Genomic DNA, 17,193 nt, shown 5'->3' with positions numbered 1-17,193 from the left:
GGTGAAAGAATTTCATCTGCTGTTGTAGTTTGTGGCTAAATAAATGTAATCTTGAATTTTGATCTGCTGTTGTTTATGCTCTCCCCTCTTTAAGAATGCTTAGAGGGAGTTCAGGAGTTCAGCCTTAAGCAACAGAAAACTAACACTGGTATTGAGAATCTTTTATGAGCACGAGGACTCTATGCAGTTTCAGACCCATTCCCCAATACTTTCCTCACATTCTATGAGTCTATTGAATCCACTACTCATTTTTTTAGATGGCTGTATATACGCATCCTCTAAATTGCAATAAAACACATGCAACATAAAGAAAGATGCACAGAAACATGCAACCACTCGTCTCCATCAGGCAGTTCCAGACCAGAGGAGGGTTAACTGAACTGAAGCATTTTTAATTTCTTTTAATAGCCTCAAACTAAATCCACTTTGCACATTGATGTTCAAATTGCTGTCTGACACATAGCATTTCAGCAATGATATATCACTTTGCAGCTTGCACTCATATATCGACCGTCATACACGTTCTCCCTTAATCTAAAAAAAAAAAAACAGTCAAGTGGAATCCACATTTACCACCGCAAAGCTTCTACAAATACATTCAATGAAAGTCTGGTCTCATTTTTTTTTGCCCTTTGTAGTTCATCTGTTTCCACATTTGTCATTGATATATCTTTAAGGTTGCAGAAAAAGAAAAAACAAGCTCAAGCAGCAGCTTTGCAAGGATCAGAGTTGATGTGTGTGGGTCAGTTAGGCTGGTAAGCTGGAGGCTCAGCAGAACCCAGATCCCCTGGGTCTTTAAAGTTGGGCATCACCTGCAAGACAACAGTGCACTGTCAGTGGGATTTTAACTTGCATTAAAAAGATTAACATTGCAGACACACTTATTTTATCTACCTGTGGATATGGCTCAGCGGGGGCAACAGATGCTTCTTGGAAATGGGGCGGGGCCTGAGTGGGACCTTCTGCAGCTTGAATGAAGACTTGCGGCTTTTGGAAGATGAAAAGCACAGATCAGGGTGTGTTTGTAGATGATGGACCATGACGTAAAACTGTTCCACTAAAAAAAATAATGGTCTGGAAATGCTGTAATGCTGCACCTTCATCTACAGTTCGTTATCAAAAGAACACGACATGTTCGTGAAAAAAGTCTCCTCCTTCTGAAAATAACGGATTTCTAATATAGCAAGACTGACTGATTTTTTTTTTAAACAATTGTTTGAAATGACAGACGGCAGAAATATGCTCCACTTAACTCTCCAGCTGGATGAATGAATGAGGAAATGAAACACTGTGTGGCTGAAAGTGGACAGAGTCAGTGAGAGACTTTAGGTTTTGAGGGAAAACCTGCTCTGGACCAGGTTAGTTCCAGAAAGTCTCTTCCTTCAGTAACTGACTGACAAGTTAAGTTACCTCTCTTTGTGAAACAGGTTAGAGTTTCCCCTTATTCTCTGGGTTGAATCACCTCCCTTTGTAAAACTAAAATCTCTGAGTTTCCCTAATTTCAGGGTTAACAGATGCAGATTTTTCACAAAACCTTCTTTGTGATGCCGATCCCTGATGGACAAACAACAAAGTTGGATTGTTAATTCCAATGACTGGCAACTCTAAATCTTGGGCCAGCTGCCTCTTTTATCAAAGATGCTTACGTGGGTCATAAGCACATCAGTGTTGATAAATCCCACTTGTTCTTAATCACTGTGCCAGTGCACTTTTGGGATCATTTGCCTTCAGGAACACCTCCAATTAACCATACACAGCCACAAAAGGCCTCTTCAGAATGACTTAATGGTGGCTGTGGTCCAGTGGGGAGAGCAGTCGTCCCACAGTTGGGAAGTAGTGAGGTCGATTCCTGTACCCCCTTGTCTGCATGTCGAAGTGTCCTTGGGCAAGACACTGAACCCTGAATTGCCCCCAGTGGAGGGACTGAGTGCCTTACATGGCAGCTGCCTCCACTGGTGTGTGAATGTGTATATGTTGTATGTCAATTTGGACAAAAGCGTCTGCTAAAATAGAATTGTACATTACTTAATTTTTCCATACCTTTCATAATCAGGACTAAGAGGTGAAAAATGGGAACTTTTCTCAAACCGAATTTTTGAGGTTGATGCAAACATTTGGACCTCTGATTTTTGGGTAATGTATATAATATAACCTCCATTTAAGGTAACCAACACAGTTTATGATCAGATGAGGAATGCCCGAAGGAAAAAAAAAAAAATATCATGGTTTGACGTTAAAGTCCATGCTAAAAATCCCAGCGTGAGCAGGATCCCCAGTGAGCATAGATTCCCACACAACAGGTGAACAGTCTGCCACTGGACTGTCAGTAATCATCATAAACAATGAGATTTTACAAAGGTTTTGTCACCGTCTCACTGAATCCACTTAACTAAATAAATAAATTGGTGCATTTGCCTCCTGAGAAGCCCCTCCGTGCTCTCAGCAAAAAGATCAGCTGTGCTTTGAAAACTACCTCTCTGCAGAGTGCATTGTTTGGCAAAACTTCGCTGAGTTTTCAACGGCATACTTTTAAACAGCTATCGCAGCTTCTTTTCGAGCCTTTCCCACCACATACCGAATATCTGTTTCTATCTAAATGAAATGACAAATCGAGCATTTAAAGCAACAGACGACATATGTGGTATTTACAGCTGCTGTGACTTGTTTCATGCTTTCTATTTGAAAGTTCACTATGCTATATCCTACTGCTCGGTTATGTGTGCAAGCATGGTCAAAGTCGTACCTATATATGCAGACATTCATAAGTATAAGTACAAGTTGATAAATTCCATACTTTGTCTAGAAATGCTCGTATGTACTCATTTTACACACATTTGTGCGTGCGCACAGTTGATAGATGAGGCCTGAGAGAATATGAACTGGGAGTTACGGCACTCTGGAGGGAAATTTTGTTCTTATTGTAAGTCTAGTTATACATGTTCAGCAATTTATACTACAGCCGTGTTGTTCATGCACAGTATCAGCGAGGGGTGTAACAATACATGTATTTGTATTGAACTATTTCGGTACGGGCCGTTCGGTTCCGTACAGGGCGTACACGGGTGAGTTCACGGGCCAAAGTTTGTTTTTTTTTTCCCCGGCTCACGGGCCGGATGGTGCTGTGTGTTTACGTTCTGCGGCTAGCATGTGCAGCTACAACTGCAGCCATGATTGCTACTGCTAGCAGCTTCGTCCATGCTTCACATGTCCGTGTAACGTCCCAGGGACCATTGCGTAATGTCATGAATTTCTGTCCACGGACGGCCGCGCGCAGGACAGATTTTGTGACCACGTAGCGCGTATGCGCACGTCGCGCCGGTACATGCATGCGCCAGAGTGCCACAGCAAACAAACCATGACAGACTCTAACTTTGAAAAGTGAGTCTGTGAAACGAACAGGCTGCAACTCCGTCTGAAGAAACTCAGAGAAAAGCTGGAGGACGGAGAGAGCAGACTCTGTCAGGAGGAGGAGAAGGTCTGTCACAGAAGTGACAGCAGTGTGCGAACTATACCGCGGCTGTCGGGGGGGCTCACTTATTGGGGGGGATACGCGTGCCTCGGAGGGAATATGTCTGCTTTAAGTGACGTTTAAAGCATAGCGCCCCCACGCTTCAATGGTGAGGATAAGTACTGCATGCAGGTCGGCATCTTTATTAAAGGGAAATAGTGATGCGCAAATCATCCATTAAAATTGGCCTAATTCTGCATATAATCCATGATTATGATCATACAAAATCAATAATAATAAATTAAAGGAAATACATGGGGGGAAACAGCATTTTTCCAATATTTAGGGCCCCCCCAAAATTTCACAAATCATGTTTTCAGGGGGGGCTCATGTCTCATCAAGGGGGGCTGAGACCCCCCTGGCCCCCCCATAGTTTGCACCCTGAGTGAAAGTATCTAATCGCTCGTGCGCCGCCCCGAGATTCAGAAACAGAAAAAAAAAGGCTAAATAACCTCTGATACTAAATGATAAGGTACTGACAATGTATGTGCCTCATTTCCTATAAATAATCTGAAATAAAGGAGCAGATAAACAGTCTAGAGAGCCGGAAAAGCTTCTGGAGGATGCGTGGATCAGTGTGCCTGCATGGAACGTACACAGCTGAGCCCAAATGTAGCAGGAGAGAAGCACGTTCGCATTGGTGATGTGCCGCAAAGCGTGCGCAGACACGCGGACATGGGAAGCATGGACAACAACAACAAAATTTAGGTTTTGCATTTTGTTCCCTACTGTATCGAAATGAACCCAACCGTGACCTCAGAACCGAGGTACGTATCGAACCGAGATTTTTGTGTATTGTTGAACCCCTAGTATCAGCATTTCCATCATGGACACAGAGACAGAGTCAGAGCATTTTCAAACAGTGTCTTGTCAAAGTTAGATTTTCAGTGGCTTCGAGCACCATTGTAAAGGCACACACCGCCCGAACTTTGCTGGAGCGTCCCTGGAGCGGTGAAAAAAATTAATCACCGCTCGTAACCGTTCACCACCGTTTAACAGAAGTTGGCCCCCGTTAAAGCAACGCCGTATACGCTCAGCCACCACTGATGTTTCTGGACGGGCCCTCCTACCGCTCCGAAAGTTTTGAGCTGCACAAAATATTGCGAGCAGTGAGGAGCGGGGAATTTTCCGCCCCGGCAACGTTCACCCCCGCTCCACCAACGCCCAGTCAAAGTTTGGCACCGCTAGACGCAAGTTCGTGAACGCTTGGGTCCGCTAGGCCATCGCAGAAATCTTGAACGCTGGACCACCGCTGCTTCTCCAGCGTTGCCCGGGCGGCGATGAAACATTGCACAAACTTTGGTGGAGCGGTTGTAAGCGTTTTACGAGTGGACACGGGGTTGCTGGAACGGTGTCCGGTGTTGAAGCAGCGATTCATGGCAGCAATGAACTTTGGTTTGGCGTTGGTATAGAGGTGTCGGAGTGGGACCAGAACAGAATTTGGCGAAAATACGGGGAGAAATGGACCAGGAACTCATTTGGAATCAAGCTGTTGTTGAGTTCAGACCTCATCTATATCGAATTTGCTCAAAGTTACAGTAAAACTGTATCACTATGGATTCTGAGAGACTTGCTATGATTGGTGGCCTGGCTGGTCTCTGCAAACACAACAATGGAATAAGAAATGAAAAAGGTTGAAGTAATATTCACAACAGTATTTTTTCACAATTGTTAAATATTTCTTGCCACAACCAGTGGGCCACATCTATTTACCTGACTCCATTGCTTCAGCTGCCTGCTCAGTAATGATCTTCTTGGAGGCTGTTGCCTTTCCTTCCCCAGCCTTCCTCTTCTTTTGTCCACGTCACATGATGAACATGAACTTTAACTATCGACTTCTATCAAAAATCTTTCAGAACTTATATCAAAACTATCTGTTCAGCACACGTTCAGTCACAAGCAGTATGCCGCTAAACCAACTTTATACCCCCGTCGAGCCAATGCCCGTATGTGCAGAACGCCGCTATACCAATGCTCACGTCACAGCTAAACCAACGCTCGCTACCGCTCCCTACCGTTAAACCAACGCTAAAGCAACGCCGGTTTCAGCAGTGCACCGCTAAGCCAACGCCCGTGTTTTCGATTTTTTTCCCATTTTTTGCGCGGTGACGAGCGTTCGGCCCCCCTCCCTACCGTTCAAGGAACGCTCCAGCAAAGTTCGGGTGGTGTGACTAGGCCTTAAGCCGACACAAAGAACATATTTTCACTTGAAAAACATTCATACAGCTGAATAAGGGTTAGCTAATCTGGTAAAACAACACTAACAAATGTCAACAGTGAGGAGCTAACTCACCTCTGTGCAGCAGTAGGAGCAGGTTGCAGTACAGGCGTATGCTGCCATGGTGATTGAAACAATGAGCTCCAGGAACTGGAACACAGCCACCACGATCGAATATCCACAATACTAAAGAGAGTTTTAGTTAGTATCTGCACACAGGGAATCAAAGCTACATGGATACAACTCATATTGGAAAGTTAAAGGAGATAACAGCCACAAATCACACAGCAATCCTTTTCATCCCTGCCGACAGAGTTTGCTATTTCCGCCCCAGAAATTTCCACTATCTGGATATCTTCATAGATCGGACTACCGCCTGATGGCTTCACAGAGTCACTCTTCAAAGATGGCATCCACCTATGTTTGCTTGTTATGGCGCTGTGGCACATGCACAAATGGAATTGATGACAATTTTTACATCACAGGGACCAATGCAGAACGTGCAAACACGAGGACATGGGAAGCATGAACGTTCCTTAAAAGGAGATACACACAGGTCAGGGGCATGTTCGCTATAGCAAACTACTGTAATGACGTGACTGAAGGTAAAGCCGAGTGTCTCCAAAATATGAGCAAGAAAGCTACACAACTACAAATGTTTTGGACATTTCAGACACTTCATAACTTTTCTTACGTGGAAGCACAAGACTACAGGATCCAGTGCAAAGAGGACGACACCAGCTGTAGCAATAACTGCTGCTACAATGTTGAGCACCAGAGAGGCGATGATCTGGGGAGAGAAGAGAGTCAAGACACGAGATGCAAAGTTTGACAAAATCTCTCAAAATATTTAAAGGTATACTGGAGGATTCTGTCGATTTCGTACAACATGGCCGATTTGCCATTTTTGGAGCATTGCACATGCGCGGCTCCCTCCCGCATGAGGACTGTGGAACCCTTGTTTCCACACCCGCGCATTCAAGGCGCATTCCAAACAACACAACAGGTAGGCAACAATTATTTTTAATAAACTGGTTTCTTCAACACTGCCAGCCTGGAATGCGCAGGTATGGAAAAGAGCGCTTCCGCCAATGCAGAAGTGAATTAACGTCGCACCGCCCGCCGCTGACGGTGTAGGCGAACGAAACAAGCTCTCCCACCACCTGTGCCCCGCTCCACTGGCCGCTACTGATATATATATATATATATGTATATGTATGGTTCTGCCAGCTTCTGTGTTGGTTGTCGGCTCTGTGTTGGTGTTGTCTAGATTGGGGTTTGGGATTGTTCTTGGTTGCGTGTGGTGCATCGACAACACTGTTTTGTATTGTCAATTTGTACATAAATTGTGCCCCACACCCCCACCCCCGTTCTCCCGCTCTTTATCTTTCTCTCTTTCTGTCTCTCGCTCTCTGAGCGTTTCCGTCCCGGTCCTGTCCGGCAGCCATGCCGGATGCCAGCTTTAAATAAAGGCAGCAGCAGGAGAAGACTCAGTCTCGTCCTGCTGCTAACATTAAAATCTGTTCGGATAGTAAAAGGCTACAATCATACAATATTGCACGCCCCAACTGCCGAACAGGACAAGGGAAAAAAAAAAAGAGCGCGCACAGATGCGGCGACTCGACATGATATGTCATCACGCAAACGCATTCCCACATTGATTGGCATTATGACTGCCCAATTACAAGTTGGAACCATACAATTCTGATTGGTTCTAAGGATCCTCCAGTATACCTTTAAAATGTGTGATTGACAAAGAGGACAAACTGTCTTGTGATAATCAACCATGCTGGTGTTTTTAATTAATTCCAACTCAAAGAGTGAACTTAATTTCTGTTCCACAAAAGTCAATACAATATCAATACTTAATTTGCTGTCTCTAGTTTCTACAAAATCAGACAGGGGTGGAACATGGCCAGTCTGAGATTTTAATGATCCAAGAAAATTAGGTCAAATCAGTTTTGGTGAAAATAATTATTTTAGGGGGTATAATAGCACTTTTAAAATAATGCCCCAGAAACATGTTAAAAAGAGGTATTTTGAACCTCCTGTTCTCACCATGCAGTGCCCAGGGTGAACATTTTACAATCTATTCTTGTAAAATGGCTCCTCAACATTAAAATTAAGATGTTGCTCCATGGAACACTTCCTTTTTTCTTTTTTAATATAACTGGAAAAGTAATGCCATGTTTTGTGCAATCGTTACAGCAAAATGCACCTCATTGTTCGGTGCCACAGTGCTTCATAGATCGGTGCTAAGTCACTCGTTTGAAGGGAAATAGAGGACTAAATATCGCTATAATGTGGATTACACAAGTTTGCATGAAGAAAAATAATGACTGACATGACATTTTAATGAAGTAATCACACACTAACAATGTTAAAAGCTCATAAGTCAATTTTCCATGATAGGGCTCCTTTAAATACTTCATATTATTTACTTGTTAATTACCTTTCCAGGACACACACACACACGCACACACACACATAGACACTCACCCTATAACTGGTATGAAGTGCACTTCAACCATGTTTAGAATATGACAGCAGTTAAATTAAGATTGACTTATGATTCCATATTTTTTGCAAACCAGTCCAAATATTTCTTAAAAACTCAATTTACAAACGTTTAAAGTTTTTCCTCAAAGTGAAGTATCTGTATCACTCACCAGACAGTAGCTCAAATACTTCTCAGCAGCCACCGTCAGAGATCCAGATATGATATACTGCAAAAAAATGTATCAAAAGAAGAATTTCCATTATCAAATGCAGCCAAAAAGCAAGCCTTTCGTAAAGATAAAGATAAATACAGTTTTGTAAGTATTGGTGATCACTGTTCCAGTAACGGTACTGTTGCATTCCGCAAGGTTCTGTGTTCGGTCCCATTAATAGTCTTACTGTATAAGTTCCTCTGTGTGTTATACTTGATAGCACAGCTTTGCAGATGATGCACACTTATATTTATCAATAGAAAGAGACAATAGAGGCATGTTCAAAAAACTTACAGACCAGTTGAAGTCCTACTTTCTATTGAAGGTCTGTGATATGAATTCTGTCGACTTAAAACTGACATGAAAGCAAATCTGAACAACATGAGAGGTCTGGAACGCAGCTCACCTGAGCCTTTTCAGCTCTCTCACATAAAATCAACCTTATTCATAAAGACCTCAGCAAAGGGAGATGGCCACCACCACCTTCCTCCCATTGCTGAGCCAAGGAGGGTTAAGAGTCACACAATGTGATGTCTTAGCTTTTGGAAAAAACTAAAATCTGGAGGACTAAAACTCTGACCCTATATTCTGGTCCCATTCAGCACCGTGTAGCTGAATTCTGGGGTAGTGGAAGGTGTGATTTGCTGTTTTTAGGAAGTTCAGAGAGCAGCAGAATGTTTCATTTCCTTCCACTGTGCCATTCAGTTTTCATTGACTCTCTTGTCAAGCGTCTCATTTTTCAATAAATGTAATTGAAACATGAAACTCAAACGCTTCACCATCTTCCCCTGTCCACATGTCAAAGTGTTCTTGAGCAAGACTCTGAACCACAGACTGCTTCCAGTGGACTAACTGAGCGCCTTGCATGGCAGACACCTCCACTGGTGTGTGAATGTGTGAAAGTGACTGAGCATAAAGCACTTGGTCACTGCTCAAGCAGTGTAAATTCTGCTGTATAAGCATAATCCATTTATCACTTGTATAACAGCACTGATGATCTGCAACCATCAATGTGCATTTCAGCCTCTGAACTGATTAATTAAAGGTGCTGTAGGCAGGATTTTGCTAGTCAATGCTAATTTTTCTGTGTTTTCTTTGGATTAAATGTTAGAGTATGCACTGATAATCCTTTAGGAGTGTAGCATAATTGCACTACCGCAAGGGCGCAGCGTTTCCATCTGTCTCTGTTCTGAGCTGAAAGGCATCTCGACAGCTCCAGGTATCTTTGACCAATCAGAAGAGCCATGAGGCTCTAACCGTGATTGGTCGAAGGGCGTTCATCACACGTTCTTGTAGGAGGGGCTTAACTTGCGTAAGGGTGTTATTTCAGAGAAAACAGGACAGTATTGGCTGTGCTGGGTTTCAAATCACCATCTTAGATGGGTCAAATCGCCATGTTGCTTAGGTAACCCTAAGCAAGATGGCGGAGATGCTGAATCCTGCCTGCAGCACCTTTAAGTGTGACTACACTACACTAAATATGTAATTGCTCATTTTAAATTTAGGGTCATAGAAGAGGCAGGCTTGATATGTGAATATACATCTGCACCTCTCGCGACGTTATGTAAATGTTAGTCAGCTGCTTGTTTCTCAGACTCAACTAACCTCAAACTCAAAACTCCACTCATGACGTTCTGAAACTTATTTGAGATCAAGAAATGACCGAAGCACCATCTCTGAAGTCATGTAAGCTGTGTCCTTGTCTTGTTAAATAGCTGTAGGTGAAGACGGACATAAACGCCTTGAAGTCAGAGGAACATAAAAACCAGACTTACGATCAAAGATCCCCAAATAAAGATCCCGCTTGAAACTCCTAGTGAAGGCTGGTCGACAGCCGCCGCGATCCCAAACAGCAGAGTCAACACGCCAATCATGATCTGAACGGTCTGCAGAGACAAACAGAAGAAACCCGACTAATGACAAACAGTGTTTGAAAAGAATGAGAAAATCTGATGCAAAAGTCTTGAATTTCACTCATGATTTTCATAGATTGTTCAGTAACAGTCTGAGATCCTGCTGTCCAGGCTGTCGAAGGCCGTGGATGTGATTGCATAGATTGTATGGTCAGGCCTTGTCTTTTCTTCATTTGATGTGTCGTGTGGTGCTCTCGAGGGGTTTGACCTGTTAATCCTGTCAAGTGAAGCGATGTTCCTTTTTTGTGTCGTTGAACCAACATCTTCTTGTGTATAAAAAGATTGTGTTTAATATTTTCACACATAGGCCTTTGTATTCATTTGTGACGTAACCTGTGTTACCATGAAGGGGAACCCTCTGTTGAAGGCAAAACCATGATATTCTCAGTGTGGCGTTGTCGGTTTTTCTTGGACAAGAAGTCCCACACCAGTCTGGACTTGTAACTTACAGATCGACTGACATTTTTGCTTGCACTCCCAACAACTTCAAAGATATGAATGAATCTTACTGTTAGAGATAGACTCATTCAGCAGGAAAATTATCACTTTATTAAGAAATACATGAATCCCAAGCTGTTATGTTTCTATCTATTTCTGCCAGTGTTAATCCAGGAAACAGTGTATTCAGGTTTGTCTGTTATCAGAAACTCACCCCAAGCGCCTTGGGATATCCCTTCCTGAACTTGTATCTTCCATCCACTGATGGCTGCTGCTCCCCGCTGGGAGCTGCCGGGAGCACGTGGGTGACCACCATCATATTTCCCGGGGTGTGGGAAGAAGCCGCGACAGAAGAAGCCATGTTCCACCTCCAGATATTCCTGCGGTCTTCTGAGCTGTTCCACTCGCTGTCACATTTGAATCTGCAGGTTGATCAACAATCACTCTGTTAGGAACGGTGGTATCACAAACGCATGGCACTCATTTACTGGAAAATGGCAGGTCATGATATCTGCAGATCATCTGTGTTTTGTGCTTTGTGTGGGAGTGTCAAAATCCACAACGAAATACTGCTTTCCATGGACATGCTGGAAGAAAATGGAGCAATGCATTTCCAAAGATTTTTGAGTTGCTAAGTCTCTTTCACATTGATCTCATTCACATCCTGCATCATCACAGTCTGTGGCAGGTTGACCTTCGGTTTACATTCCATGCGGATTGTCCAGCATGACTGTGTATGCATTCATGAAACAGTATAAAAGACCAGGTGAATCATCATTTCTACCTGTGATTTCGAAGAGAACGGTAGCTGGACTGCAGCACAATGGATAGAAGGAACCTGGAAGAGGTTATTTCACACCATCAAAGAACCAATGCTGTTGCCAGATATCTACTGACTGACAATGAGGAAGAATAAATGGATCCAGCAGAGAAGAAAGTTTGTGAGGTGGAGATGAGACAAGCAGAAGGAGAAGTTGAGTCATTTAAGGATTGCGTGCGTGCCATTGTGTATTGTCATAATGCTTAGAATTAGGGATGAGCGAGTACACCACTATCTGTATCTGTATCTGTTTGCCCATCCAAATTATCTGTATCTGTATCTGTACTCGGAAGGGGCGTGGTCTAAACCGGAAGTGGGCGTGGTTAAGGGAAACTGGCTGGGGCAGAAATTGGTACACTATTTTAAGTCTGAAATTGATGTGGATTGCTCAGAAGTTGCTATATTGATTCTTCATTTGAAAACTATTTACAGAACGTCTCAGAGATACAATGTAGCCTACAGATTCTTTTTTTATTATTTTAGTCAGAACATGAATATTTTTAAAGTTATATAAATGATTATTTATTCACACAAAAGCCTCAGAAATAAAATTTGAATATTTTGGTCACAATAGTAAAGGAACTATTTACAGAACAAGTATTTTTTATTGAGTCAGAACATGAATATTTTAATTGTATGAGTGCCTCCCCCCATGATCCCCACCGGAATCTCCCCGGCGTTCAGGGAAATCTCTCATGCGCCCCTGCTGAGCTTCCTGGTCATGTCTGCGGCTGCAGCGCCACGGACATGACCGGGACGTGGACCTCGGTCCAGTTATCATCTCTCTCCCACAGATCACACCCTCCCAGTGGAGCACAAGCCCAAATTATTATGAAAAAGAAGAGAAAAAAGGAAAAAAAAAAAAAAAAAAAACGCGAGGGAAAACGAAACTTATAAACCCACGAAAAAAAAAAACCGAGCGTGCACAATCACCCGACGTTTCAACCTTATAAGGTTTTCCTCAGGCACAATGCAGCTACAAAGAAATAAAATACCGCATTTTTAATTTATCAGCTCCGATTGGCTTCTCTCACCAGGATCCTGTTGTCTCGGTGGAGCACGGAGCAGAATGAAGGACCAATGAGGATTTCCCATCAGCACGAGGACGAATAATGACGGACAATGCTCGGGCTGTACTCGGATTCGGAAAAAATGCATTATCCGTAACGAGTACTCGGCTCATCCCTACTTAGAATGGTTTCCTCATTATCAGCAGAAGGAGAGCATTCATCTCATGCCACAGCTCCATGTTGAAGAAAAAAACTTCACCTCCTGTCATGTGGGTTCAGAAGAGATTTTCTCTGTGAACAGTCAGACCATGCTGGATGCATTGAATGGTTTGACACTGACAACAATCTGACAAAGTTGAAATAACATGTATTGTTCATTTTTGAAGTTCACAAAAGCTTAATCCGTGTTTAATCCTAATAAAAATGTATTTAACAACAATTAAGTGTGAACCTTACTGAAGACACTGCTCTCAGTGAGAAGTAACAAACAGGGTCATCAGGAGTCACGTGACATGATCAGAAACAGAAGGCAGCTGAGAGAGATGCCACAGTGGTGAGACCATGACTTCTGGAGCAGCGAACTGCAGCTCAACTCACACTGCAGCTCTTCTCTCTTCTCCAAAATTAAACTTGTTACAAGATGTTTCATGTAATTTCTTATGCTCTTCATTCACCCTCATCCTATGCATTTTTACCCCAGAGAAAGTAAAGAACTTTTTGAATTTATTTCCTTTTCTTGGAAACAGCTGTCTGCCAGCTGTTTCTGATTTCTTCCCTCAGTTTGGAGTATTCCATTTAATTCCAGCAATGTAAGTCTGACGCCACCATGTAGATCTCAAGGAAGGCTGATCTTTTACCATTTCTTTTGGAATATTCAAATAAACTGCCAGTTTTCAGTCAACCTGAGTACTGTAGAATCATTCCTATTAGTAACACTGAGGTAAAATAGTAAAGAAAATGTTTAAATGTTTTCAAAAATCTGATTAAAACATAAACATGCCGTTCTTTCACAAGTTGTCTCAAAACTTCAACTCAAACTTCTCAAAGTTCAGACCTCAAAGAATTATGACTTTTGGGAATTTTGAAAGTACTCTCTTACTTAAAAGTGTGTCTTTTTTAGAATCAAAAATGTTACGAATATGTAATAAAAGTGAAGACAAACTGCAGAGAACCTTTCAGATTCTCAGTGTTCAATCAGTCAGGAGTTAAAAGAGAAACAGAAACTTATAACGAATGAAGTTTTGACTATATGGTAATAATTAGTTTAGTATTTTTGTATATTACTATGAGAATGTATGTGTAGGTTAATTAAAGTTTCTTTCTTGACACCAGGCTGTTCTGTCTCCACATGTTTGTCCTTCTGGACAGAGACTCATGCTTCCTTCACTGCCTGTTGATCAACAGACCCCACAACTCGGTTGTCAGTCAGTGTTGATCCAGTATGTGTGTAAATGTGTTGATTTAAGTAGTATTAGATTATTTAGTGTATGCCTTGATTAGGTTTAACTCTAGCTGCAATGTGTGGTTAATTGAGAAATTGAAATGTTTTGTTTATTCAATAGAAGGTCACCTGGACTGTGGATGACCAACCAATTGTGGAAAAGGACTTTATTTAAATCAATTGAATCTGGAGGGTTAGAAAAAACAATGTGTCAATCAGTTAACAGTTCCAAGTTTTTGATTCAATAAAATTACTTAAGCAATGATATGGATCAATCGTCGAAAAAACCTTGAAAATACAGGACACTTTGGATGTAACTAAAGATCTTGATAAAAGGCCACCTGGATTGGGGATGTTCCACCTTTGTGACTTCAACAGAAACTATCGAAGAAGCCGGACACTTTAAATCTGCCACACAGATCACAGCTCAGAAACTCCAATTTATTGCTTCAAATGTAGATAAGACAGTTAATGACTGTTGTGAGCTGTTTTAGCTTTTCTGTTTCTTACTTTCAATAGTCACTGTTAAGAATTGTACATTAATATTTGTTACTTATCTTTTTTCTGTCCTATTCTGTTTATTTTTTCTGTCTGGAACACCACCTGTCTTTACCTCTCCGATAAATAAAGCATTCTATTATTTTATTTTATTTTTCATTGATGTTGTTTGATAATTTAACACACATTGACATTCAGTAACAGAAGAAACAAAAACAATTTACAATTTCTTTGGCACACCTCTAAAAAATGGTTTGGATTTGATTGTAGTTTGTTTTTCAGTTTTATAGCTGATTTTGACATGTCAGTAGATTCCAATCCGTTTTTACTCTTTTTCCATTTTAATAGTATTGTTTTACAATCCCCAAGTTATACATAAAAGTTTCTGAATAATTGTTTTAGCAAGTTTACCCATTTCAAATTTTGATTCTTTGTCTTTTTTATGCATTTAGGATCCTTTTTAATTCTTTTCCAGCTGTTTAAGCTACTTCACTGTTCAACGTTGTGCACCTATTTTTAATTGTTGCTATTTTAGCCAGTTTTAATGATCTCTCCCTTATTTCCCAGCCATAAAGTCAGACTCTTTTTTTTTTTTTAAAGATAGGGCAATGTGTAAATTAAATAAGATAAAGTCATGTTTTAAACATTTCCCATCAAAGCAAAAGAGTTAAAAAAAAATCAAACCTGATCCTAAGGTATCATGTCAAACTGAGACTTCAAGTAAATGTCAATATTTTTTAATTTTATACCAAAAACAGGAGGTTTCACCTCACTAACAAACAAAAAATTTCCCAGTTTCTGCATTCTGTGAGAAGATCTTACCTGAAACTTTAGCACAGCAACAGTTCAGATCCAGACAAGCTTCTTCTTGCCCCACCAAAAGACGTCCTCAGTTGACTCACTGATTCCCGAAAAAAAACAAACTCTCCAACACTCTCAAGAGGATGTGCGTCACTTCCTGTTTTTTGGGCACTTTTTCAATCTTCTCCCTCACTGGTTCTGCTTCCCTCAAACATGTTTTATCAGTTATGTGCCTCCAAGAGCTCAGCACACCCAGAGATCGAGGAGAGAGTCTGGAGTTACTGCCATAGGACCATGTTTGACAGGAAATATACAGAGCTGGCAGTTACCCAAGGTTTTGTACTTCATTATTGATAAATCTGACTTTTTCTGACGTTGTTGGTCAATCAAAGTGGCCCCTTTTTCTTTAAAGCCAGCGGTCTGCAGCCTTGATGACCAAAGTGTCATTTTGATGATTTTTTCAAGAAATAGCAATTGTCTGGAGACACAAAACATTTTAATTCATCTGAAAGAACAAACATGTTCATGTTCATTACACATGTGATTCTGTTTACCTTTCTGGCGCTGCACACGTGCCCAGCGAGCGAACTCTCTCTCAGCTCAGATCTGCTGGGACGCACAGGCAGCTGTGTTGTCTATGTGTGAAAGAAGAAGCCGGACATTCCATCTTTCCCTCCTTTATAATAACATTGCCCCCCCGCCCCCAAAAAGAGCACACAGCTCGCTTGTCGTGAGCGCGCAGGCGTCAGACTGTCTCGTACGCACCCGCCAGTCGTCATGCCGCCTCTGCTCATGAAGCGGGGTTGAGAGAGAATCCACTCCCCACTCCCCTACATCTCTTTCTTTTCCCCCGCCCTCTCTGGGCAGAAGCCCAGAGGGGCTGATCCTCTGAAACACACCCACTCTCTCTCTTCTCTCCCCTCTTGCTTCTTCGCTTGCTCAAACACACGCGCGCGCGCGCGCGCGCGCGCCACACACACACACACACACACACACACACACACACACACACACACACACACACGTTTGTATTTGTAGCGTTGTGAGGACACTCATTGACATAATACATTTCCTGACCCCGTACCCTAACCCTAACCATCAAAATAAATGCCTAACCCTCATCCATACCCTAAACCAGTGGTTGGCAACTGGCGTCCCATGCCCCCCCCCCCCGGTCCGTGACAGACACCCGCGCTAACTCTTAGCACTTATTAGATGTGTTGATTAGGAGTAGACATCTTTCATAAACGCTCTTAACTGAACTGGATGATTCATGGAGGTTTCTGGTGTATTTGTGACAAAGTTAATGGTTGTAACAGCTCAGTGCTGAATAGACTGGCAAACGTACCCTGACCTGTTCCTCCGTCCTCCTCAGATATCGGTGGTGAGGCTGGTGTGGCATTTTAAAATAGCAAAGTCAAACCCTAAACAAATAAAAACATTTTCAATTTTTACTGTAGGCTACCTGTAGGTCTATGGAGTAGGTAGGAATTAAAAACATCTGACAATATGTAAATCTATTTATTAATTAATTAATTAATTTATTTATAGAGATTGGATCCCATTAGTTACCATCAAGGTGACAACTAGTCTTCCTGGGGTCCATAACTACTTAAAACATCATAAAATTTAGGACTATGTACAGTTTTTAGTACTAGTAATATGAACATACGTAATTTTTCCTCATAAAGAGATGTTGGTTTCTTTCTTTTCCATATATTCTGAAAAAGAATGACAAGATTATTCTGTAATCTCTTCTCCACATGTCGCCGTGAGAGACTCTGATGCACATATGCACGGTGTTCGAAATGGACATCGAAGAACCATTAGCGCAA

General features: G+C 41.9%; 1 protein-coding gene across 2 annotated transcripts in view; it reads right to left on the bottom strand.

The window, feature by feature from the left end:
- Positions 1-371: 371 nt before the first annotated feature.
- LOC115388443 (membrane-spanning 4-domains subfamily A member 15-like) overlaps positions 372-17,193 on the bottom strand; it is a 68,222-nt gene continuing 51,400 nt past the window's right edge. The window contains exons 1-8 of one of the 2 annotated variants that reach the window (XM_030091597.1): positions 15,380-15,464; positions 11,003-11,210; positions 10,213-10,323; positions 8,396-8,452; positions 6,421-6,516; positions 5,802-5,912; positions 895-987; positions 372-812 (exon numbers count right to left, since the gene is read on the bottom strand). In XM_030091597.1, the coding sequence (XP_029947457.1) occupies positions 744-812; positions 895-987; positions 5,802-5,912; positions 6,421-6,516; positions 8,396-8,452; positions 10,213-10,323; positions 11,003-11,149 (684 nt within the window). In that variant the 5' untranslated portion in view covers positions 11,150-11,210; positions 15,380-15,464 and the 3' untranslated portion in view covers positions 372-743. Of the gene's footprint in view, positions 813-894; positions 988-5,801; positions 5,913-6,420; positions 6,517-8,395; positions 8,453-10,212; positions 10,324-11,002; positions 11,211-15,379; positions 15,465-17,193 lie in introns of those variants that run through there. The other variant, XM_030091596.1, reaches the window with a different exon arrangement.

Source organism: Salarias fasciatus, chromosome 5, assembly GCF_902148845.1.
Source record: "Salarias fasciatus chromosome 5, fSalaFa1.1, whole genome shotgun sequence".
Lineage (NCBI taxonomy): Eukaryota > Metazoa > Chordata > Actinopteri > Blenniiformes > Blenniidae > Salarias > Salarias fasciatus.
This window is presented reverse-complemented; position numbering and strand designations above follow the sequence as displayed.